General features: G+C 49.7%; 11 protein-coding genes across 11 annotated transcripts; 7 read left to right on the top strand and 4 right to left on the bottom strand.

Annotated features, from left to right (window-relative positions):
• Nucleotides 1-1,180: 1,180 nt before the first annotated feature.
• On the top strand, nucleotides 1,181-2,323 carry M438DRAFT_337700 (uncharacterized protein; the record flags this gene model as incomplete). Its single annotated transcript, XM_029904029.1, has 2 exons — nucleotides 1,181-1,344; nucleotides 1,399-2,323. 2 exons carry the CDS (start codon nucleotides 1,181-1,183, stop codon nucleotides 2,321-2,323), a joined length of 1,089 nt encoding a protein of 362 aa, XP_029757915.1.
• Nucleotides 2,324-2,638: 315 nt separating this feature from the next.
• On the top strand, nucleotides 2,639-4,837 carry M438DRAFT_323880 (pheromone-processing carboxypeptidase KEX1). The gene is made up of 3 exons (XM_029903030.1): nucleotides 2,639-3,033; nucleotides 3,088-3,448; nucleotides 3,499-4,837. Exons 1-3 carry the CDS (start codon nucleotides 2,852-2,854, stop codon nucleotides 4,819-4,821), a joined length of 1,866 nt encoding a protein of 621 aa, XP_029757914.1. The 5' UTR covers nucleotides 2,639-2,851; the 3' UTR covers nucleotides 4,822-4,837.
• A 75-nt stretch (nucleotides 4,838-4,912) lies between these two features.
• On the bottom strand, nucleotides 4,913-5,741 carry M438DRAFT_347818 (uncharacterized protein). The gene has a single exon (XM_029905991.1). It carries the CDS (start codon nucleotides 5,635-5,637, stop codon nucleotides 5,368-5,370), a length of 270 nt encoding a protein of 89 aa, XP_029757913.1. The 5' UTR covers nucleotides 5,638-5,741; the 3' UTR covers nucleotides 4,913-5,367.
• A 620-nt stretch (nucleotides 5,742-6,361) lies between these two features.
• On the top strand, nucleotides 6,362-7,556 carry M438DRAFT_376567 (WD40 repeat-like protein; the record flags this gene model as incomplete). The annotated part of the gene is made up of 3 exons (XM_029908670.1): nucleotides 6,362-6,625; nucleotides 6,682-7,139; nucleotides 7,193-7,556. 3 exons carry the CDS (start codon nucleotides 6,362-6,364, stop codon nucleotides 7,554-7,556), a joined length of 1,086 nt encoding a protein of 361 aa, XP_029757912.1.
• A 1,045-nt stretch (nucleotides 7,557-8,601) lies between these two features.
• Nucleotides 8,602-9,761, top strand: M438DRAFT_347816 (uncharacterized protein). The gene has a single exon (XM_029905990.1). It carries the CDS (start codon nucleotides 8,837-8,839, stop codon nucleotides 9,650-9,652), a length of 816 nt encoding a protein of 271 aa, XP_029757911.1. The 5' UTR covers nucleotides 8,602-8,836; the 3' UTR covers nucleotides 9,653-9,761.
• A 160-nt stretch (nucleotides 9,762-9,921) lies between these two features.
• On the top strand, nucleotides 9,922-10,461 carry M438DRAFT_347814 (uncharacterized protein). Its single transcript, XM_029905989.1, has one exon. The coding sequence runs from the start codon at nucleotides 10,036-10,038 to the stop codon at nucleotides 10,396-10,398; it is 363 nt and encodes a 120-aa protein (XP_029757910.1). The 5' UTR covers nucleotides 9,922-10,035; the 3' UTR covers nucleotides 10,399-10,461.
• Nucleotides 10,462-10,921: 460 nt separating this feature from the next.
• On the bottom strand, nucleotides 10,922-13,320 carry M438DRAFT_337696 (uncharacterized protein; the record flags this gene model as incomplete). Its single annotated transcript, XM_029904027.1, has 3 exons — nucleotides 10,922-11,220; nucleotides 11,277-13,220; nucleotides 13,281-13,320. 3 exons carry the CDS (start codon nucleotides 13,318-13,320, stop codon nucleotides 10,922-10,924), a joined length of 2,283 nt encoding a protein of 760 aa, XP_029757909.1.
• Nucleotides 13,321-13,942: 622 nt separating this feature from the next.
• On the top strand, nucleotides 13,943-15,237 carry M438DRAFT_407756 (heme-dependent catalase; the record flags this gene model as incomplete). The annotated part of the gene is made up of 2 exons (XM_029909917.1): nucleotides 13,943-14,332; nucleotides 14,382-15,237. 2 exons carry the CDS (start codon nucleotides 13,943-13,945, stop codon nucleotides 15,141-15,143), a joined length of 1,152 nt encoding a protein of 383 aa, XP_029757908.1. The 3' UTR covers nucleotides 15,144-15,237.
• Nucleotides 15,238-15,809: 572 nt separating this feature from the next.
• M438DRAFT_357672 (uncharacterized protein) lies at nucleotides 15,810-16,235 on the bottom strand (the record flags this gene model as incomplete). Its single annotated transcript, XM_029907192.1, has 1 exon — nucleotides 15,810-16,235. The coding sequence occupies one exon, from the start codon at nucleotides 16,233-16,235 to the stop codon at nucleotides 15,810-15,812; it is 426 nt and encodes a 141-aa protein (XP_029757907.1).
• Nucleotides 16,236-17,656: 1,421 nt separating this feature from the next.
• On the top strand, nucleotides 17,657-18,563 carry M438DRAFT_357671 (uncharacterized protein; the record flags this gene model as incomplete). The annotated part of the gene is made up of 3 exons (XM_029907191.1): nucleotides 17,657-18,045; nucleotides 18,093-18,222; nucleotides 18,297-18,563. The coding sequence occupies 3 exons, from the start codon at nucleotides 17,657-17,659 to the stop codon at nucleotides 18,561-18,563; spliced, it is 786 nt and encodes a 261-aa protein (XP_029757906.1).
• Nucleotides 18,564-19,011: 448 nt separating this feature from the next.
• M438DRAFT_239592 (uncharacterized protein) lies at nucleotides 19,012-20,469 on the bottom strand (the record flags this gene model as incomplete). Its single annotated transcript, XM_029899511.1, has 1 exon — nucleotides 19,012-20,469. A coding segment is annotated over one exon (1,458 nt), but the record flags the coding sequence as incomplete, so codon positions are not given.
• Between the last annotated feature and the right edge of the window lie 1,644 nt (nucleotides 20,470-22,113).

Raw genomic sequence — 22,113 nt, 5'->3', positions numbered from 1 at the left:
CCTAGCTTCCAGCAGTGGCACGAACCTTTTTTTTTTTTGCTTTGTAGGTAGTTTCTGTTTTTTCGCTCGTCAGAACCAGATCTTCTCTGTGTTTTTGCTCAGATCTTTTGAACTAATGCTGAAATGATGATGCTGTTTGCAATTGCGTGGCTGTTGTTTCACAAGCCAGACATTGCCAAACCATATTTTCAGTCATATCTGTTTCAACAGCCGCTCTTAAGCTTTAGATTGTTGTCGAGACATCTCAATGACCGGTTCTTATCTCTTAGCGAAAGGTTTGAAAAGAATCGTGTGAAGATTAGGTGCTGCGAGACGTTTCTTATCCCATGACAGGGTGGTGCCCTCTGTGAGATTGACATGAAATTTATGCGGCTGCTCTTCGGATGTTAGAGAATGAGTTGCAACCTTGGGACACTGGCTTCGTCTCTTAGCCGTGACATCGCAGAGAACTCATCAACACCAAATTGATGATGTGGGTGTAGCCGTTGTTGATGAGCCTTGGATATCGTGGCTCTCTATCCGCAAGGTAGGACTCTGACAGGCCTGTCAAAATGCAAGATGTTTTTCACGATCAGGGAAATGTCCACTGAGAGTGACATCTATCGTGCCCTCTCTCTGGCCGATCTTGTTAATGAATATCATCTTGCCTTTTCACAGCTAGGTAGGTGACCTGTTGGCCACTGGGAGGAAGAGCTGTTCGAATCCGACACAAGTGAGAACTGGTCACTCGACTCGAGTGAAGGCGTAGTAGCCATTCACGTCGGGTCATCTTGCAGCTCGACAAGTGACACTTCTTTGCTCTGTTGCTTTTATCATTCAGTTACTTATTTCACTACTCGGCTTCTACCTCCCAGCCTCTATTTGATATTCCATCATCTCTCTCAACCTTCCTCTCTTCTACTTCCACAACCACTCAACGTCCGTCTGCGCGGACGAGAGGTCTTCCTTTTCTTCTATTGACAGGTTATTTTCACTACATCAAGTACCTACAAGTGCTGTCAATCGTCTGACAACAAAGTGAGCATAACAAAGACAATGATTTCGCTTTCACTTCACCGACGCGCTTGTGCCAGGTAGTCATCACGTCGAACAAAGACTTTTAACCACCTGTGCATAATTCGCACTCCAACATCACATCCACAGGATTCAAAAACATAAACGAATATCTGGACACGCCGCAATGCTATCATCCAGCAAACGTCTTCAGGACCGCGCCGCTGTGCAGAAGGATGACAAGCTCGTCTCTTACAGTAGCGACGCCGAAAGCGTTTGTGGTCACGACAGTTTTGTAGCAGACTACGACGATGAGGCCGAGGAAATCGATGAATCCTGGATTCCCACCGAGTAAGTCAGCTCCTTCGATTACAAGAAATGACCAGGTCGCTAATATCGTGATAGTTTTGTGGTTGAGGACGATATCGTTCGAGTCTATGTCACAGCAAGGGATAAGCCGATCGAAGTTTCGAAGGCTCTGCTGTGCCGTGACTCGACCTACTTCAAAGCTGCCCTGACTGGTCGTTTCAAGGAAGCCGTCACGAACGAGATCCATCTCGGCGAGCGATACGATCTGTTTCAAGTCTTCCGCAAATGGCTCGAGGACGGCAACCTGGATTTCTTAACACTAGAAGCCTGGCCCCGAACTGCAGACCAGGTCGACACCGCTCTCGTAGAGATCTACTGCTTTGCTGATCGTAGAGGCGTGCCGGCCATGGGCGATCAGATTCTCGAGAAGTTGGACAAGTTCATCAGACCTGAGGGACTGCCCGTTCGCGTTGACTTCAGCGCCATCAAACTGGCATGGGATGAACTCCCAGAAACATCTGGGCTGTGCCGCTATCTGCTTGCCATCGAACGCGACGCCGACCGCTGCAACTTGCCTAGCCGTGCCGCTGCAGAATTCGAGTGGCTGCCTGGACACTTCACTCTCGCCTTGCTCAAGGCCACTCACGACGATACTGATAAATTCCTTACGGCATCAGTCCAGAAGCAGCCTGTTGATGTTGTGAAGTTGCAGGCACTCGTCAAGGATGTTGGTGGTGCGGAAGGGGCGTACAGGGCTAGGAAATGGCCATGGATCTGCAGCACCTTGGGTACCAAAGCACCATCAGGATGCGATTCGGACAAGCTGTGGGCCCACATGAGAGCACTGAACAGAACATGGCTAAGCCCTTGGGACGCCAGTCTTACTCCAAAGGACAGATCATCAGCCGAAAAGGAGTGTCCAAGACCATTGGCCAAGGACTTCTACCACGGCGCTGTACCAAGATTTGCTATCAAGAGGAAGAGCACTACCGACCACGACAGACACAGTTACTACGACTGAGCAGATCGAGTGAGAGCTTGAACGATGAGCGGTACGACCGTCCGGGGCAGAAGAAGATGGCACTGCTGCTATTGGAAGCGAGAGTGGATACAAATGTACAACAGATGGAATGCTCGAAAGCAATAACAATCGATCAGGTAGATAGGAAGACAGAGAGAGAGAGAGGTCAATGATACAAAGTTATTGACAACCAAAATCGAACCTTGTCTGTTTTCGTGCTAGCGTGACGGGAATGCAGGTCAGGGTCGGCGAGGGACTCGGCGATGAAAGTCCGGGGAAGCCGCGTGTCTGCTTTGTCAACGGCAGCGACGACGACTCCTTTTGCGCCTTGAACAATTTCCCTTGATTCTTCGAAGTTTCCTGGCAGTGGCTGTGTGAGATTGAGACCCTTGGATCTATATCTCAAGAACATACAACTCGTCTTCGCTGTAGCGGACACATCTCAGCATCGAAGCCTCACCCTTGGCATTCTTATTGAACGACGACATCGATTACTTGACGACTGGTATGAGGTAGCGGAATCGCACGATGCACCTCTTTTCAACCTCTCCTCGCCGGAGGAGCCACCCAACATGGTTCGGATCGCTGGCATGTGGTCTTCTGTACTATTCCTCTTGGATGACTAGCGCTGTCGCCGACAAGACGGCAGCTGACTACTTTGTCTCGTCACTGCCTGGAGCTCCCGAGCCCCTACTCAAGATGCATGCTGGGTATGAGCTCGACTTTGTGTTTCAGACGACAATGAACTAACATACTGTCCCAAGTCATGTCGAAATCACACCCGAACACCACGGTAACCTCTTCTTCTGGCACTACCAGAATCGTCACATCGCAAACAAGCAGCGCACAGTATTATGGCTGAACGGAGGTCCTGGATGTAGTTCTATGGATGGCGCCATGATGGAGGTTGGGCCTTACAGAGTCAAGCCAGACGGAAATCTGGCCTACAACAACGGGTCCTGGGCCGAGTTCGCGAACTTGCTCTTTGTCGATCAGCCAGTAGGAACTGGCTTCAGCTACGTCGACACGGACAGCTACGTGCACGAGCTGGAAGACGCTTCAAACCAGATGGTGCAGTTCTTGGAAAAGTTCTACGTCCTCTTCCCAGAATACAGCAATGACGATGTAAGCGCAAGACCCAAATTACTTCATTACACGCTGCTAACAACGTTCAGCTCTACATCGCCGGTGAATCATACGCCGGCCAGTACATTCCATACCTCGCCGAAGCCATTCTGAAGCGCAACGCCGAAACCAAGGGCAAGAAATGGAGCCTTTCAGGTCTGCTCATCGGCAACGGATGGATCTCGACAGTCGACCAATCTCTCTCATACCTCCCCTACGCAAAGAAAGCCGGTCTCATCAAGGACGGTTCTGAAGGCGCTAAGAAGGTCGAAGCCCAGCACGCAAAATGTATACAAGATCTGAGCGATGGTGGAAAGGATCATGTCGATGTGCCGTCTTGCGAGCACATCTTGCAACAGATCTTACAAGTCAGCAATCAAGAGCATGGCAAGTGTGTCAACATGTATGATGTGCGCCTGGACGACACATACCCCAGCTGTGGCATGAACTGGCCCCCAGACCTTACTGCTGTCAAGCCTTATCTTCGTCGCAAGGATGTAACGGATGCTCTCCATATCAACGCTGGAAAGACCAGCGGATGGACCGAGTGTAATGGACAAGTCGGCCATGCCTTCAGCGCTCGCAAGGCTAAGCCCTCTATTGAGATTCTTCCAGCCCTGCTCGAGAAGGTTCCAATTTTGCTCTTCTCTGGTGACAAGGATCTGATTTGCAACTACATGGGCACGGAAGAACTCATCAATCGCATGGAGTGGAATGGCGGCAAGGGCTTCGAAACATCACCTGGCGTTTGGGCACCCCGTCGTGACTGGACCTTCGAGGACGAACCTGCTGGTATCTGGCAAGAGGCTCGCAACCTTACTTACGTTGTCTTCTACAATGCCTCGCACATGGTTCCATTCGACTACCCTCGCCGCAGCAGAGATATGTTGGATCGCTTTATGAAGGTGGACATCGACAGCGTTGGAGGCACACCCACTGATAGTCGAATCGACGGCGAAAAGGGACCTCTTACCAGTGTTGGAGGGCATCCCAACAGCACCACAGCTGAGGAAGCCGAGAAGGAAGCCTTACAGCAGGCTACATGGAAGGCATACTACAAATCTGGAGAGGTTGCGCTTGTTGTGGTTGTTATTGCTGTGGCAGCTTGGGGATACTTCATCTGGCGCCAAAGAAGAAATGCCGCAGGTTACCGTGGACTCTCGCACAATCCTGACATGGATGGCATGGGTCTCAACGCCGAGGGATTTAGGAGAAAACAAAGAAGGGATTTGGAGGCGGCGGATTTTGACGAAGCAGAGTTGGATGAGCTGACGAGTCCTCATAATCCCGAGAGGGAGAGGTTCGATGTTGGCGAGGATAGCGACGATGATGAAGACAGCAAGCACTCTTCTCATCCTCATCGTGGTAGATAGAATAGCAGTCAGCAAAATCAAGCCACTTCGAATTTATCAAGCACAGCAAAGCGACGTGCACAATATGCAAACGTGGAAGGGAGTAGAATCATCGAATGTGCAAGATCATTTTTTTCATTTCTCAATTTTCTCATCTTGCTATATATAAAAAGGGTGTACATCAAATCGTTCTGTCAGATACCGTCGTAGGAAATGTAGCATCAATGGACCAGCCTCAGCCCCAATGAAGGGTACCGAAGTGGAAATCTCAGTGCTTGACTCTATACCTTTTCATCATCATATAGAACGATTTGTGTGTGGGAAGGGGAAGTTGTGTAAAGGAATCTGGCCCGTTTGACCGAGCAATGGCGTGAAGCAGAGCGCAGTGAATGCGCAAAGCACCCAAGCAGATCCGAAAAAAAAGAGTTTGTGGTGAACCCCTCGCATCAAGAATAAGCCCCATCGAGTTACCCCCTCAGAGAAGAGAGGGCAATCGCATATCTTTCGACCTCGACGAAGAAGATGCCAGATGCCCAACCTGAACCCCACAGCCCAAAGACCGCGAGATTACCAAGACGAACCCACCGCCTCCTCCTCACGCAGGCCAGAAGACCCCCAGAGCCAGCCCCCGGTGCTCGGCCACGGACTCATATCCTCATCCCCTTTGCAGGCGAGGCGACCGAGCGAGAGACCAGCAAGAGAGCCAACAGCGCACATGCGGAGTGCAGACGGCAATGGGGACGATCTCCGGTTGTGAGAGGATAGGGCAGGCGAGTAAGCCGCAGGTGTGCTTGCATCTATGGCGGCGCGTTTCCGCATGCCACGAGAAAAACCCATGGCGTGTCCGGGGACTTTCTCCCAAAGCTGTATGTGATGGAGGAGAAAGAGGCGCGAAGGCCCCTCTCGGTGTGGAAGCTTTGATTGCGATTGTTTGAGCGAGGAGTTGGAGAGAAGGAAAAGAAAAAGCTTTGCGCTTCGGGCTTTTTGAAGCGGAAAGCTGTGACGGCGGAATGTCGGGAGTGGCATCTGCCGGGCGGTCGGGGCGCTAGCGTGGTCGCAGCGTCGAAGCGTGGTGAGCTTTACAACTTTCGTGGCAGCTGTGAGGTCCGTAGAGTTGCTTGTCGCATAGTCAACTACACTTGCGCTATCACTTACGTCTTGTCGATTGCTTGTCGAGTCGCGTCGAAAGAATATAATACGGTACGTAATCAATGCTCGGGCACTGTGCTCGCGAATGTCCAGATGGCTCGCATTCGCTCTCTCCCCTTCGCGCAACATCGCGCAAGATATGCATGACTCTGGTTTCGAAGCCGACGACGAGCACGAGACTCGTTCATTGTCTAGACAGAGCACCAAACGAAGACATCGGGCATCAAGACCACTAACACGGAACAGCATCGGAGGTCTTAGTCGTTTGAAGCACCCCACTCCTGCTCAACTCCAAGCCGCTTCCAACCACGACTGGTTTGCTCGCCACGTCGTACTTCTCAAAGACGAAAAACGCGCGTCCCGGCCTCGTCGGATCATCAGCTCCCTCGACCACTCCTTTCACGACAAGAACATGTCTGGTCTCTTCGGCGGTACCACTGCGGCAGCGAGCAACGCAGCCACTGCTACTCAAGGCTCCATCACAAACGATATTCCTATCAACAACCCGCCAGAGGATAGCATCCAAGACTTGAGCTGGTCACCTCAGTCAAACCACCTCTCGGTTGCATCATGGGACAACAAAGTCCGCATTTATGAGATCAACGGCGAGGGTCAGAGCGCAGGAAAAGCCCTCATCGATCTCGGTGCTCCCGCTCTGAGCACTTGCTGGTCAAAGGTATGCGCGCCGATAACCTTCTTCTGCGCGTGAAAGCAGTCACTGATCAGACGCAGGATGGAACGAAAGTCTTCGCTGCAGGCGCAAACAAGCAGGTTTCGATGCTCGATCTCGGATCAGGCAGCACCACTCCTCAAGTCGTCGCTGCTCACGACGCCCCCATCAAGTGCGTGGAGAGCATTACAGTGAACAACTCCCCCATGATCGTCACCGGCTCATGGGATAAGACCATCAAGTACTGGGATCTCCGCCAACAAACCCCTGCCGCTTCTGTACAATGCAAAGAGCGTGTCTACGCCATGGATACCCGCGACCAGCTTCTTGTTGTCGCTACTGCCGATCGCTGGGTCGAAATCTTCAACCTGAACCAGCCCAGTCAACCCTACAAGCAAATCCAGAGCCCTCTCAAATGGCAGACCAGAACCATCAGTTGCTTCGCCGATGCCACTGGCTTTGCTATTGGCTCTATTGAAGGCAGATGTGCTATACAATATGTCGAGGAAAAGGACGCAAGGTGATTTCATTCCTAACCCCACAGCATGCGTCAATCGCTAACAGTCTGTCCAGCTCGAACTTCTCCTTCAAGTGCCACCGTCAGAACGCACCCAACACTCGCGATCAGTCCAACGTTTACTCGGTCAACTCCATCTCCTTCCACCCTGTCCACGGAACCTTCAGTACTGCCGGTAGTGACGGCACCTTCCACTTCTGGGATAAGGACGCCAAACACAGGCTGAAGGGATACCCCGAGGTCGGCGGTAGTATCAGCTGTACCGACTTCTCCCACGATGGCAACATCTTCGCCTACGCCGTTTCATACGACTGGCATCAAGGTTACTCAGGAAACAACCCCCAGTACCCCAACAAGGTCATGCTGCATCCTGTTATTGGAGATGAGTGCAAGCCCAGACCTAACTCCAAGAAGCGATGAACGTGATGTTCTTGAGATGCTCTCGTTTATCGAACAGAGCCAGAATCAACTTTGCTTTATTCACGATCAAATGCTGGGAAAGGGGAAAAATTACACACAAGAAATGCTGAGTGTGTAACAACAACGATCTGAGCATGAAGCGCGGCGCACGGCGTTAGAATGACTTGTCACCAGGAGGGGAATGGAAAGCAAAACACGGGGACGTCAGTTCTATAGGAAATAACTATTGCAGCCTGATGTACAAAGGGAAGAGGAAAGAAGGAGATCTGCTTTGGTACACTCGCCCTTTCCCACAATCGGTATGTAGTTTTGGGACAGGCACTCTTCAGAGATCAACTGCCGCCGATATGCACAAGAACAATCGAAATTCGATCAAATGATTCGAGCGCACACATTCACACTGGACTTCAACATCATCGGAGCATCTCACCGTCGGCAGTCACGGAGTAATGATCTTTACTTTTGGTTCCCAACTTTTGGTTAAACATGACTGCCATGATTTGATGATCCGCTCATTGATCTTCACTCCGAGAGCTTCTTTCTCTTCTCCACAACCCGCTCCACTCCATGCTACAACCTCAAAAGGTAAGGACCATCCGAATATGATTGGTGCTTTCTTTGCTATGACTGCATACCTAGACGTCAGTGTTGGAGATATGATGTCTGTTTTGCAAGAGATATGGGATGAATAAAGGTAGATTGGTGACTTTCTCTCGTCTGTCAATTCTTTTATTGTTGTTATTTCCGCTTGGTCCTTTGAAGATGTGTTCGTCTCTGGCTACTGTCACGTTATCGCTGACTGTGTTGGTAGCTGCTCAGGACTGAGTTGTCAGTCCATTGGTATAAGGATGTGGTCCTTCCAACAACGCCTCGAACGCCTCGAGTGTAGCATGCGTTGAACCGCTATGCAGCCGTCTTGCCATATCATTTCTTCCGCCCTAGCTCCTACAATACGACCGACTATCCCTTCGCGGCGACATCTGTCCCCAACGACACTTCATTCGGCCGCCTCAACTCGTCGGACTTTTTCGTCTATGATAGAGCTCAAGGGTTACCGTTGCTCGGCGACAATCCTACTTGTGAGAAGATGTTTGGAGATTAGGTCACCATGGCTGTTCACGAGGCACCGGTATATGTGCCTGGTTTCAACAAGTTATTTGTGGGTGTTCTTGAGCAAGGGTATTTACCGCAGTTGGTTGTGGATTTGAACCAGGATCCGCATGCTCTGAGCGAGTTTGAAAGTGATCCGCCTGTTTATGCGCCTAATGGTGGTACTTGTCATGGTGGTCTGGTTTACTGGGGCCGTCTTCACAATCAAAATCTTCAACGATTGTATGAATGATGAACTGACTATGGAAAAAACAGGTGCCGGTGGCGGTAACAATTCAATCGGCGGCACGGAACAGCGCCCTGGTGTCAGAGTCTTGGACCCTACCACCAACAAGACAACCACACTCCTAAACAACTACTTCGGCTTCTACCACAACGGCCTAGACGACCTCTTCGTAGACTCCCACGGCGACATCTGGTTCGCCGACCCCGATTACGCATGGAATGGCAACTGGACAGACCACAACCCCTCAACTCCACGCCCAAACCTACCGTTTTCCGTCCTTCCCAACGGTCAACTCTGGGTGCCTGAAGATTCACTCGGTCAAACCAATGGTATCGCCATCTCCCCTGATGCCGAAAACGTTTACGTTTGCGATATCATCGCTGGCAGTGGTACTATTTCTCCGCATTATCCTAATATCCACTCTATGCTTTACAATCAGACTGCCAAACACACGGTTTACAGATACGATATCGTTGATGCGGATGCAGCACCTGCACTCATCAACAAACGTCCATTCTACTATTCGCAAGAGTGGGTGCCCGATGGTGTCAATGTCGCCGCAAATGGTTTCGTTGTCGCTGGTGTGGGTATGGGTGTAGATGTCATAGATCGTACTGGTTCTTTGGTCTTGCAGATCAGGACGCATTATATTGTGCAGAATTTCGCTTTGGGTGGGAGAGCATCTTACGGGAATTTTGGTTGGATGGGGCAGGGTGGGATTTCTAGGGTCAGATGGAATTTTGAAGGCGGCAGGAGTTGAAGTAAGATTGTTTTTCGTCAACAGTATTACGCAAACATGTGTATCTGTCAAGATGCTGCACGATTGGAATTTACACTTGAGTAAGGTTTCCAAGGGAGGATCCTTCAAGCCTCATTCTATTTACAACATCTGAGAAACTTTTACCGGATAATCATCTGCACACGAAAAACTTTCCTGCATTTCCACACAGCCCCCTATCTCATCACCACTGCACCACTGCATTTGCAATTCCCAATCTTTCCCCCCAAACTTTACAGACCTGATTCTTCGCCATCACCCCCCTTCACCTATCCTCTCCATCACCCTTCCCCATCTCCAATCGATAGCGACATTTGATATCGTCTCTCCCAAGTCCAAATATCCTCCTTATCGCGTATTGTTTTATGATGAGACATCTCCCTCGACTCATGCTTTTCACACCTCCATCATCCCACCCTCGACGATTCGATCTAGCAGCAATCGTGCATTCCGACCCTTTCAGTGATATCGAGGCAGCCGAGCAAGCGAAGCAAGACGCAAATTACGATAATGTAGTGACCCGGCTATTGATCCTCGTGCATGGGTATCGACCCAGTTTGAGCACAAACATACCAACCACGAGAGCAATAAAAGAAATGGAATGCACAGAAAATGAGAGGATCGGAGAATTTGAGTGGGTTTGGGGAGTGTATGCAATAGTACTGTATAGTATTGGTGTGCTGGGATGGAGGAGTGGAAGTTTTACATACACACAACGACGTTTCTAATATCTCGACTGTGGAAATTGGGATATGGATAGGGGAAATCGCTTGATGGGTTGTAGAGAAAGTTGGACTTTTCTGTTGCTGGCAAGGGCTTGTGTTAGCACTGTCAAAAAGGCAGGATGGATTTTGGTATCAATGTGGTTGTCCAGAGGAGGGTATGGGGCAAGTGATGCTCTCTGCGGCCACAGCTCAGACTGTGGAAAATCATCCTGCACTCCGATGTGTGAAGAAAGCAGATGCGTCTGAAAGTCGAGAGCTTGATTGACTGCCTGGAGAAAATACGTAGCAAAAGACTTTCCCTGAACATGGATGCCGTTGTCAAGAACACTTTGCACCTCGATGGACCAGCGAGGCAGATGTCATCTGAGGCTGGACTTTTGGGATGTCTTGCGAGATATGCAGGGTAGAAGAGAAGAAATAGATGCATACATCTCTAGAACAACGAAAATAAAGAAGCCGCTGCATGGAGAAGACAGAAAAGTTATATCGACACATGAAGCTTTGGTCCTTTGACAAAAGCAGGTGATTAGTTCGGTCTGGGACTGCTCAAGCCCAGACCTCCAGAAGATGCAGGCCTCTCTTGAGTCGGAGACATCATGGCGAAACTGCCACTGCGACTGCTATGCATGCCTCCTTCTTGAGCTTCTCTCTCCAGGAAGTCAGACCATAGCTCTGCGAGTGATTCTTTGCTGCCTCCTTGGTGGTTGTCGAAAGTAGAGTCGGATAACGAGGGTGTTGACGGTGTGCGGCGGAATGGAGATAGTGGGATCTTGAGCATGGAATTTGATGCACCCGGTCTTGCCAATCCTGCTTGTTCTCTTTGTTCTGTTTGGCGTGTCAGTTCATATGGATCAACAAAGTAGAGTAGAAATGAAACATACCTTCGGTCCAACCAAGTAATGCGGCAATCAATTGCAGTACTTGGAATTTCTTCGGATCACTACGATCCAAGATCAAGAAGTGCAGGAAGTGGTTGGTCACGATATGACGATCAACATTGTCTTCCGGCTTGCCACGTTTCAAGAACCGCAAAGCTTTCGTGAGATGGTCGTTGAGAATGACGGCTTCGTGTCGTAGTTTCCCGATCAGCAGGTTCTTCTCTTTGACTTCCTTTTCGAAGGGAAGGGCACGCTCGAGCTCCTTCCGCAACTTCTCAAGCTCTTCGGCTGATGATGCAGCCGAGGCCTTGGCTTCGTCCGCTTGGGAACGAAGAGCATCAAGCTGGGCTTGTGAATTTTCGACCATTTCGCGCAACTCCTTCTTACGTGCATCCTGGATTTCTTGCAGAGCCCGTTGGAGAGATTCAACGGTGGAGTTTTGAGTGTCTCTTTCGCTCGCAGCACGCTCGTATGCTTCCTGTCGAGCGTTGAGTTGCTCTTCAATCTCGATGACACGCTCGCTAAGAGATTCACGTAAGGATCTCTCTTCCATGGCCAAAACCTCCCAGTCCTGCATGGCCTGTCGAGCATTTTCAAACTCTTCACGAGCGTACGCCTCTCTGCTGATCAACTCATCGCGCTCCTTGACCCAGTTCGATTGACTGACATTGGTACGGCTTCGGAGTGATTCGATCTCGCTTTGGTGCTCCTGTCGCTGAGTTTCAAGCTGGTCGATGGTGGCTTGAAGCTCTTCTTTGCGCTCGCGAGCGGATCTGCTCTCCTCTTGAAGCTCTTCGATCTCGGCGCGAGCTTTGGAAAGCTCTTCGGCATCGGCCTTCAGACGTTCTCCTAATTGCGACTTGATGGTGTTGACCTTGCCCAGAAGTGTACGGTATGCGCTCTCTGCATTCTCCTTTCCTTTTTGCGTTTCTTGTAGTTGTGTCCTGAGTTGCTCCGTTTCTTCGCTGTCAGATGATTCCTTTCCAGATTGTGCTTCTTGGGCTTGTTTCTTGAGCTGTTCAACCTCCTTATGGTGTTCCTCTCGCATAGACTCCAGCGATTTACGCAGCTCTGAGACTTCCGAGTTGTCTCGTTCTTGTAGTTGTTTCTCGCGGGTCTCGAGCTCCTGTTGGTGTTCTCTCTTCAGGTTCTCCAGTGTTCGACGCAAGTCTGTGATTGCCGAATTGTCCTTGGCGGCCTGAGCCTCTTCTGCTTGTTTCTTCAGAGTCCCGATCTCTTTTGCATGCTTCTCTTGCTGCGAAGCAAGTGATTGGCGCAACTCGGCGACTTCTGCGTTGTCCTTGGTAGTCTGTGCCTGTTGTGCCTGATCCTTGAGGTCTCGGAGTTCTTTGCTGTGATTATCCTGCATGGTTGTGATGGTATTCCGCAATTCTGTCACCTCGGCATTGTCCTTTTGTGTCTGAGCGTCTTCGGACTGCTTCTTAAGTTGGTCGAGTTCCTGGTCATGCTTCTCTTGCATGGAGTCCATCTTAGCGCGCAAGCCCTGAACCTGACCACTTTCTTTGGCATCCTTGAATTCGAGAGCTTGTGATTGCAGACTCTCCCTCTCTTTCTGATGCTGCTCTTGCATGGACTCGATTGACTTGCGCAAGTCAGCCAAGTCATGGCGTAGCGAGTCTCGTTCCTTGACAATCGTGTCCAGTCGCGCAGCAGTTTCAGCGTGCGCATCGTGATCGGGTTGAGTATTTGCGGGCGTATTGGTCGAGTTGGGTGTCTCGTCGGAACCATTTACTGGCAGTGGTTGTGTGGTGGTGGAGTTGTCCTGGTCCTCTTCGAGGCCGGCTATTGACTGCTTCCGACTTGCGCTTTCGTCGTCCTCCCCGTCTTCATCAGGCTCATCATGGGCGCCATTTGCGTCAGGAGCATCGGCCGAGGCCTTGGTCTTGTCATTGGTCTTCTTCTTGTTCTTTCTCTTCTTCTTGGAAGCTGCAACGTGGCCGCGTCAGCCTGTTGTGTGTAGGAGATGGAAAGAGGGATCAAACAAACCGGATTTGGAAGCTACATCGGCATTGAAAACAGCAGACATGTTCAAATGGCGAAAAGCACAACGCTATGGAGAAACAATTGTCTACGGAGTTCAAAGTTGGCATCGGGAAGGCACCACACCTTGAGGGCAAGCAGGGGCTCCGAACTTCCCCACACTTTCCTCCCGCCGCAAGTCTGAGAGCCGCAGCCAACGTGTGCTCCTTCCATGCACTCTATCAGAGACCTTCCAATCCACCCTTCCTCCTTTCTCACTCAAAACTCACTCAATACCGACGACCAGGTTCATCATGACCATCCAAGACTTTAAGTCCAGTCAAAACGAGCCCCAGATCTGATCTGGTGTCACATTCTGCAGCCTGCCTCCAAGCCACAATCACTAATCCCGCCTTTCCGTATGGCCGGACATGTCTCGCTGATCAGAGAACCCCTCAAAAACAGCCACCATCGGCGGGGAACTCCTCAGCTATCTCAAATACAAGATGCCCATAATCGGCTAGCATCGAGCTTATCGACCTGTCTTGCCTATCTTGCTGTACATCTCCGTCCTGAAGACGGCAACCCCGCCTTTGGTCTAGACCTGACACTCGTACTATATAGATCTGTCTTCGCCGTGGTAGGTCCTTCAACACAGGTGCTTGTCTTTTTCCTCTTGCACAATCATCATGTCTGCTACTGTGACCGTCGATCGTACTTCCAAATTGACCGTCCATGAAGCTCCCAACAAGGACTCCGACGATGTCAAGCAAGAGGACCTCTCGGGACGCAACTACATCCGCTGGGACTCTGAAGGTGTAGAGAAGATCCCTGAAGACGAAGAGGACGACATCAACGCAGTTGCCGAACAGATCAATCAAATCCAGAAGGCTCAATGGAACGTCCATCGCCATTGTTACAGCGGTACCCATGCTCGTACACATGGAATTGTCAAGGGCTCGTTTGTCGTCCATGATAACTTGCCTAAGCATCTCCAGCAGGGTGAAATCTTCTCAAAGCCTGGAGAGTTCCCTATCGTTGCTAGATACTCCACCGAGCCTGGAGACCCAGGACTTGATGTACGTTGCATATTACCCTACAGTGATATCGAATCTGACCTTCTTGTAGGACCGCATTCCCGTCCCTCGAGGCTTTGCCATGAAGCTCTTCGGTGTTGAAGGTGACATGTACGAGAACTACCCAACACACGACATCGAGTTCAACAGCACACCTGCTCTCGATCTCGCCACAGCAAAGGTCACCCGCGAGATTATCGACCTGCGCATCAAGTATGGTCACGACCAGGAAGAGCTCCGTAAACAACTCGAGAAGCGCAATGACACCGAACTGCAAACTGCTCGCGACAAGGTCCGCAATACCCATCTAGAAAGCACTCGTCAGTACTCCCAGACCGCTTACCGCTTCGGCGACTACGTCATGAAGTACTGCTTGGTCCCCTCTGGCGAGACACAACGCAAGCTATACGACGAGACTGTGCGCCCCGAAGACGGCTCCGACATCCTTCACCGCTGGCTCCAGAACTTCCACGCCTCTCACGACGCAGAGTATCTTTTCCAAGTCCAACTATGCGAGAACCTCGAAGATCAACCCGTAGAATACGCCGGAAAGGTCTGGGACCCCGAGAAGTACCCTTGGCAGACCGTCGCTACCGTCAAGATCCCCAAGCAGGAAAGTTTCGACTTTGAGAGAAAGACTTTCTGGGAAGACCACATGAGAGTCGACCCCTGGCATGGATTGAAGTCTTACCAACCTCTTGGAGGCCCCAACAGATTACGCAGGGTCGTGTACCCTGCATCGAGTGCTCTGCGTCGTAAAATGAATGGTAGAAAGGAGATGCACGTCACTAAACTTGATGACATCCCCAACTGAGATGCGACCGGTGCTCTCGATGGATTTTCCTTGTACCTACAATTTGTACGTTACCTTTCTATAGCTGTATATAGCACCCGTTACGAATGATGAGATAAATTTTACCACAGCTCCTCCAGTCATCCCAACCATAACTCCTCTCAGCTGCACTCTCACATATTTTTTCTTTTTGATAGTTATCAGAGAAATCGCCTGTGAAACAGGTGATGCAGTAACAGGTGATATAAAGATGAGGCTATAAAAAGTAGAAGGGGTAAAATTATGATTAGATATCTTGATATGGTTATAAGACGATAAGGCTGTGAGATAATAAGTGCTGGTGTCTATGTTTGTGCCATCAGTATTCTTCACAGTCGATACGACACGAAAGATATCAGTTGTGAGGACATGAAGAACAATTAGCAGAAAGACAGTTCGGTGTGAGCGAGAAGAGAAGATTGAGAATATAAGATTGCCAACCGAGAGTCTTGAACATGTACTTGTAGTATCATGTGACAGCCAACTTCGAGAAAGACTACAGCCCGTCTTGACATGAGAATTACTACTACAGAAATACAAGGACTTTGGAAAAAGACGATCAATCAAAAAGAGAGACGGAGGGTAGGATACAGAGATGAGCAAAAAGAAGAAAGACAAAAAAAAAATCCCAAGCAGCAGCAGCACCACCTAATATTTCTTGAAATCGGTAATGGTAAACATCTGACACCCCTTGCCACCAAAAATCTGCGTGCCCCTACCCCTACTATCCCCCTGCGAACAAACCTTCCAAAACTGTCTCGTGCACCAGTACTCCGGGATCCACACACGGGTCTGATCATTAACACGCCCATCCATCCAGCAAGCGGGTTTTGCGGCGATGGAAACGACATTGGTGCCGCCGTCGAAACTTTCACCCAAACGGGCGATGCCGGTGGGCATGTGGAGGTCTTTGCGGCAGTGGCGGGCGATGGCGTCCATGATGGCGCCGCTTTTGCGTTGGCATTTGTAGCGGTGGTTTTGAAAGTCGAATTCTGTGTCGGCGAGGGTGGGGGTGGTGAGGAGGAGGAGGCAGAGGGATGCTAGGAGGAGGATTGGGGCGGTCAGGTGGACCATGGTTTGTGGTTTGTTTGAGGAGGTTTGTTTGTAGTTTTGTGTATATCAGCCGTGCTGCAGACGACTGAGAATTGATTTGTGATAGATCTTGTTTGATTGAAGATGGGAAAAGCGTAGGTGCTCGAGAGAAGCAAATCGATTTGGTGGTCGGGAAACTCGGCATCTATATATGAACAGAGATCGTTGTGGTAACAAAGAATAATATTAGAGGTGGCAGCTGTTCGCGTGTTATTGAGGACCTGATATGGCGAAACATCTCAGACAATCCTTTGATCCGAGACACAAATGCCTACCAAGCTGAAAGAACTTGTTCGTGTGGAGAGAAGGCTTAGAGGCAATAGACAGGGAAGCGTGACAGGAAAGGAAATTGGAAAATATGTTCAGCAGGAGCGACCAATCGACAGCCAGAACGAACAAACTTTCGAAGGACACCCAAGCTTGTTGAACAACCTTACCTGTATCATTTGAAGATTGTGTTCGACGCGATACAGAGAGGTGGATGTCACTCTCGTGTCCATTTTATTCAGGAGGTCTTCCGGAAGTCGTCATGACGGACCAGGCGGTGATTGTGCATCTCAAAAGCGATCATCGGTCAACAACCGGACATGGCCATCAATGTCGCCGTCTTTAAAAGGTCTGGTGTATCTCGACAAGCTGCAAACGTACATTTAGTACTTCCGACTTTGTGCTTGACATGGCTGTTATTGAAGCCTCGAAGCAGTCGACGTTGTCGCTCACCCACGGGCCACGGCAGATCCCGCTCCACGAGCACAGACCAGCTGCCAGGCACCACAAAACTCTTCACTCTCTCGACGCTCTTCTTTCTTTCTTCGATACCGTGTCTCCACATACCCTAGATGCCTTACTGAACGCAACCGTTGAGGCTTCTCATTCCCGTGAGACCAAGAACGACTAAATGCCCTTATAATCTCGGCTGTCCGGTATTCCACGGACTGACGGGTTCGCTTGCGGCTTACATCTCTTTCTACATAACCAGTGATCTTGTGATGTTTTAATGACCTCGTGCGCAAGAGATTCAGACCAAACTTGCAACCCGCCCAGCTCGGAGGCTTCGATGTTCACATCGCTGCGGTGGCTGGAATACTATCTTTGAGACCTTGGGCCGATCACAGAAATCTCGAGTCTCTTGATCTCTACTTAGTCAAGACACGCTGGGGCGAAAAGACCAAGGGCATGAAGTCGCAAGAAGAACAGAAAGCCGTGAACGAGACGACATGACTAGTAAATGTGCACTCCGCATTGCGTCTATAAGGCGAGAATGTTGTAAATGACGTTCTTAATCATCCGCGGCCGTCGGTGAACCCCGATGTGGTCTACCATTCGCGTTCTTGCACCGTCTTCGTCAATCTTTGAGAAATGTTGCAACCTAGTCACACCTCTCCTTCATTAAACTCTTGATCATGGGCACTTGGACACTCCTATTTCTCTTGGGCCTCTGCGCCAGAGTTCTTTCTTCTCAAGTTCCTCAAAGCTACATCATAGGCTTGAGAGATGGTCATTCGCTCGAGGACCACCTTGCTTCTCTCGGGAACGACATCGATGTCGAACAGCGAATATCACAGATCAACGGATACGCGATACCAGTCTCTGAGACCAACAACGATGCTTTGTCCAAAATTCGCCGAGATAGCCGCGTTGGATTTGTGGTCGAGAAACCTCGTGGGTTCTTCTCTCAAGACGGGCACGTTGGGCTTGAGAACGATGATCTTACAGACTATCTGGAGCAGAGAATGTGGTTGACACTGCAAGATCAAGACCCTGAGGTCCCTGTCACTGACGACGATTCTGCGTAAGTTGCTCTGAACCAAGAGAAAAGCTGTTATCTAATGGTATCAGTTTAATACCCTTGACCTGGAGAGTTCAATTTGTGGACGGCAACGCGATGGACCGGCAGATCTCAAAGATCGGAAACGATATCACGATCTTTGACGTCTTATCATATATTTCAGATGCAATCATCGATGAGGTAGGAGGGAGACTTGCAACGCTTTATCTTGCACAACGCTGATTCATCAGCAAAGGCAATCTGAGCAGCTGTAGCTCTATGCCGCTCGCATTGTCCACTCGCATCTAAATGCGACTACCAGAACTACTTTTCACTACGGGCCCTCTCGCGCAATCATGGCTGCAGGTATTGAAGCCGTAGAGACGCAAGGATTAGCCAAGATTGACGAAGTTACCCACAGAAGAGTCCTTGTCGACCTGCTCTCACTGGACAAGATTGCAGTTTCCCGAACGTTGTGCATCTCCATAACCATGATTGTAGCAATCCTTAGCATAACTAACGGCAGGATTATAAATGCATGAACTACCATACGCCAATTGGTGGAAACAGATTTGTGTGGCCTTCGTCAACCTCCAGACAGTTCCGACACTCAATGTATTTTGGAAACGTGGTTCTATAGACGCTATACTGCCTGGCAATCAAGAGGGAAAACCCACGATAGCCAGATCGGCCCATCTCGTAACGAATGCTGATCAGCCGAAGTAGTCAGAAGAGATATACCTGGGCACTTTCTGGTCATGGAAAGCAGAAATCGAAAGGAAGAAGGCGGTAGTATAATTTGTAAACCGAGAAAATTGCAATAGACAAGTGATCCCCAGTTGTCTTGCTTTCATAACCTCATTCGGCCCTGTCAAACGAGCATAGCAGTGCAATGCATTCGCATATATCCCAAGTCCCTTCCTGTCCTCATCCCTGGCAAGTCGTCTCTGCCAGACCTTAGATTCTATGCTCCATGGCCCATTGTTTTCTGTCAAACAGAGCCCCATACTCCAGTATCAAGCGAAGAGTGACGAGCTCGATATCCACCTTGCGAAGATTTGTTTCCGTCCATCTGCTCGAGCTTTCCGCGATGGCAGCGCCGATCTCATCACCCTCATCAGTGCTGAAAAACCTCATCATCTCCCAGACCTCACTGCCTTGCATTGAGAGTGGTATGAAGTGATACCAAGGGACTAGCCAGTCGTCATGCCATTCTTTGAGCAATGTTTGCTTGATGACTGCCGATCTGGATCTCAAGATACGGTAGTAGCGACCGGAGAATCCGTTACCGTCCATGTCGAGCACATACTTGTGATGGTATGATGCCGAGTCAGGCTGTGACCCCTCCGGCGGTAGCGCGGCCTTTAGTTCATCGCAGGCTTCCTCATCGCACTGGACGACTTCACTGATACTGGTTTCGAATAAACCTTGCAATTTTGGCGTAGAAATCGTGCGGTATGGGTTCCACGAGCTCCTGGAAGTCTTTCGCTCGAGCAAAGTGACGTTGTAGGGTCCATTCTGCGGTATGGTTGAGAGAACAAGGCGCTGCCTGTGCATCTCTTGCCAATTTTCGATCGTATTGTAACCGCCAGTGGTCGAACCGCGCCAATACAAGCTCGTGCGCTTTTGATCCCATGAAAACCCCTTCTCTTCATTGTAGTCGTCTCTGTGCGCTTCATAGTACGGGCTGGGATACATGAGATCATGGAAGGTCGACGGTCTGGCCTGAGAAAACAGTGGCACAGGTAGGTCTACCAAATTCAGGTTTCCCGGCGTGTTGAAGAAACCGTGCAATTTCTCGTATTCGCGATGCTGGCAGATATCTTGGGTCTGCGTCAGATCTGCGACAAATTCCACAGCGATATGTTCTGCTACCTCTGATACTGGTGAGGCACCAGGACAATTGAGCGTCATCCTAGACCATGGATGAGTCTTTCCGAAATTGGTAAATTGAATATTCGAAGCTTGATCCAATGTTGGTTGTGCGTATTTGGAATCAATCACCACTTTTGGTTCGTCAAAAGTGTTGAGTATGATGGTGAGATTGGGCAAAAGCTCTTTGTAGAGAGGTTTTGCGAGCCAGTCGTGTAGGTACTCTCCATGGTAGTTCCAAAACTTGTCACTATTAGAAGTGATTTTAGAATTCTCGATCTTTACAATGACAAGATCGTCGAGATCCATGTCGAGTACGCGCTCCAGTATCTTGGCTAGCACGGTGGGATCGACCTGTTGGTATGGCTCAAAAGCCTTGGTCATACCATCAAACTCGTCAATAAGTAACATATCATTGTCCAAAGCCAATTGTGCCCAACTATCGAATCCCGTTGGCGGAGCCCGAAAATACCGACGATGATATTCAGTGATGGCTTCTTCCACTGTCTTGGACTGACGGGATACCATATCGTTGTATTGGCGTCTCCCTTCCAGGTGCAAAAGTTCGATTGGATGTGATTCTCGAGCCCAGGTCTGTGGTATTGCTACTGTCATGCTGCGTGGTAGCAGGGGAACGATCATCAAGATAATTCTACTCCATAATGGCATGGAGTTCATCCTGGGAAGTGTAAGGAAATACATTACAAGTGAAGCTACGATGATGAAACTCGACGTGTCGGCGCCGAAAGGGCCTTGCTGCAGGTATGGCACTCCAACTGCGAAAGCGGCAAGTTGGCTAGTTGCGGATGCCATTGCGAAACCAGATGTCGTCTAAATGACTAGTGTGAGCAATGCGTCGGATCATGACAAAGAAAAACGTACGAGGCAATAAAACGAAGACCACTGTACCGCCTGCGCGACGCCCAGAGTGAAGGTTACCAACAAGCCGCTACCTGTGCCACCCATGAAGACCATCAAGATAGTGGCAATGCATAGCGAAGACAAGGACAATTGCGTTACCAAGATCTGGCCAGTCGGAACGCAGGATTCGCCTTCATTATGCTCTTGAATCGTGGTAGACTTCGCTAGATGGGCAAGAACTACGTAGACCGTTGCCATGGATCCACCTGTGAGAATCAGTTGACTGGGACCATCAACATATGCGTGACTTCTGTAGAGAAGTGAAGTGATGTAAGCGTTGACGATGATGATGTAAAAAAGCTGTATCAATGACCACATGCCAATACGACTTCTCCCCGAGAGCGTGATTGACTTCTGATTCTCTGTCGCAGCATTTGAGGACGGTAGTGTGTGATCTGGAATTTGTCAAGTCGATGCTCCTGGTAGTTGGAACAGACGCATACCTCGAGTCTGCGGAAAGGATACGATGAATGACACAACCACCACGAAGGACTTTTGACGATGGTCAGCAGAAGGGTAAGATTCTATCCTTGGGCTTCACTTACCAGAGAGTCTTTCGCTGCAAAAGCAGCAGAAAACATCCCAGCTGTCACAGCCAAGAAAGGGAAGGCTCCTTCAAGAAGTTTTCGAGGACTTTTCTCGACAAAGGCCAAGGAAGAAGTGGATCCAGTCTGTAAAGGTTGATATCCTGGTTTTCGCGCTTCCATCCTTCTTCTGATCAAACAGAATACTGTTATGAGTGCCCAAGAGAGCCATGTAGACTCAACATCATATTTTCCAGGAGGAAGCGGTGAGCGGACATACAGCGCAAGGGACGAGACGAAGCTCAGTATGGTGAGAATCACGAGCTTGAGTGTAGAATTCGTAGACCTCTTAGAATACTGCTGGATGGCGGATTTCTCTCGTGAGCAGTACATGCCGCTCCATGGCGAACACAAGTTTCTCACACTTCTGGGTACGGTGGACAGGTATCTCATGGCTAATCGAGTCTCAAATTTGGTTAACTTTCGTTCGAACGGAAGATGTCGAACGAAGGAGTCAATGATAAACAATCATCAACTTCGAGACCTTGGAATCCTCCATTATGCCATCACTCGCTGCCGTCATATGCTCACTTCGCTCGAGACGCAAGGATCACCTGGCTTCTACTTCCACATAAGGTGAGAAGCTGGAAGTCTGGAGCGTGGGAAGGTACCTATCAGTTGAGATAAACTGGTGTGCTACAGACGAGGTGTGAGTCCCGTCAGCTGGATGCGTTGGTTAATCAGAATCTGTACTGTACCTTGCCTTGTTTTGGGT

Source organism: Aureobasidium pullulans, assembly GCF_000721785.1.
Source record: "Aureobasidium pullulans EXF-150 unplaced genomic scaffold scaffold_17, whole genome shotgun sequence".
In the NCBI taxonomy this organism is placed as follows: domain Eukaryota; kingdom Fungi; phylum Ascomycota; class Dothideomycetes; order Dothideales; family Saccotheciaceae; genus Aureobasidium; species Aureobasidium pullulans.
This window is presented reverse-complemented; position numbering and strand designations above follow the sequence as displayed.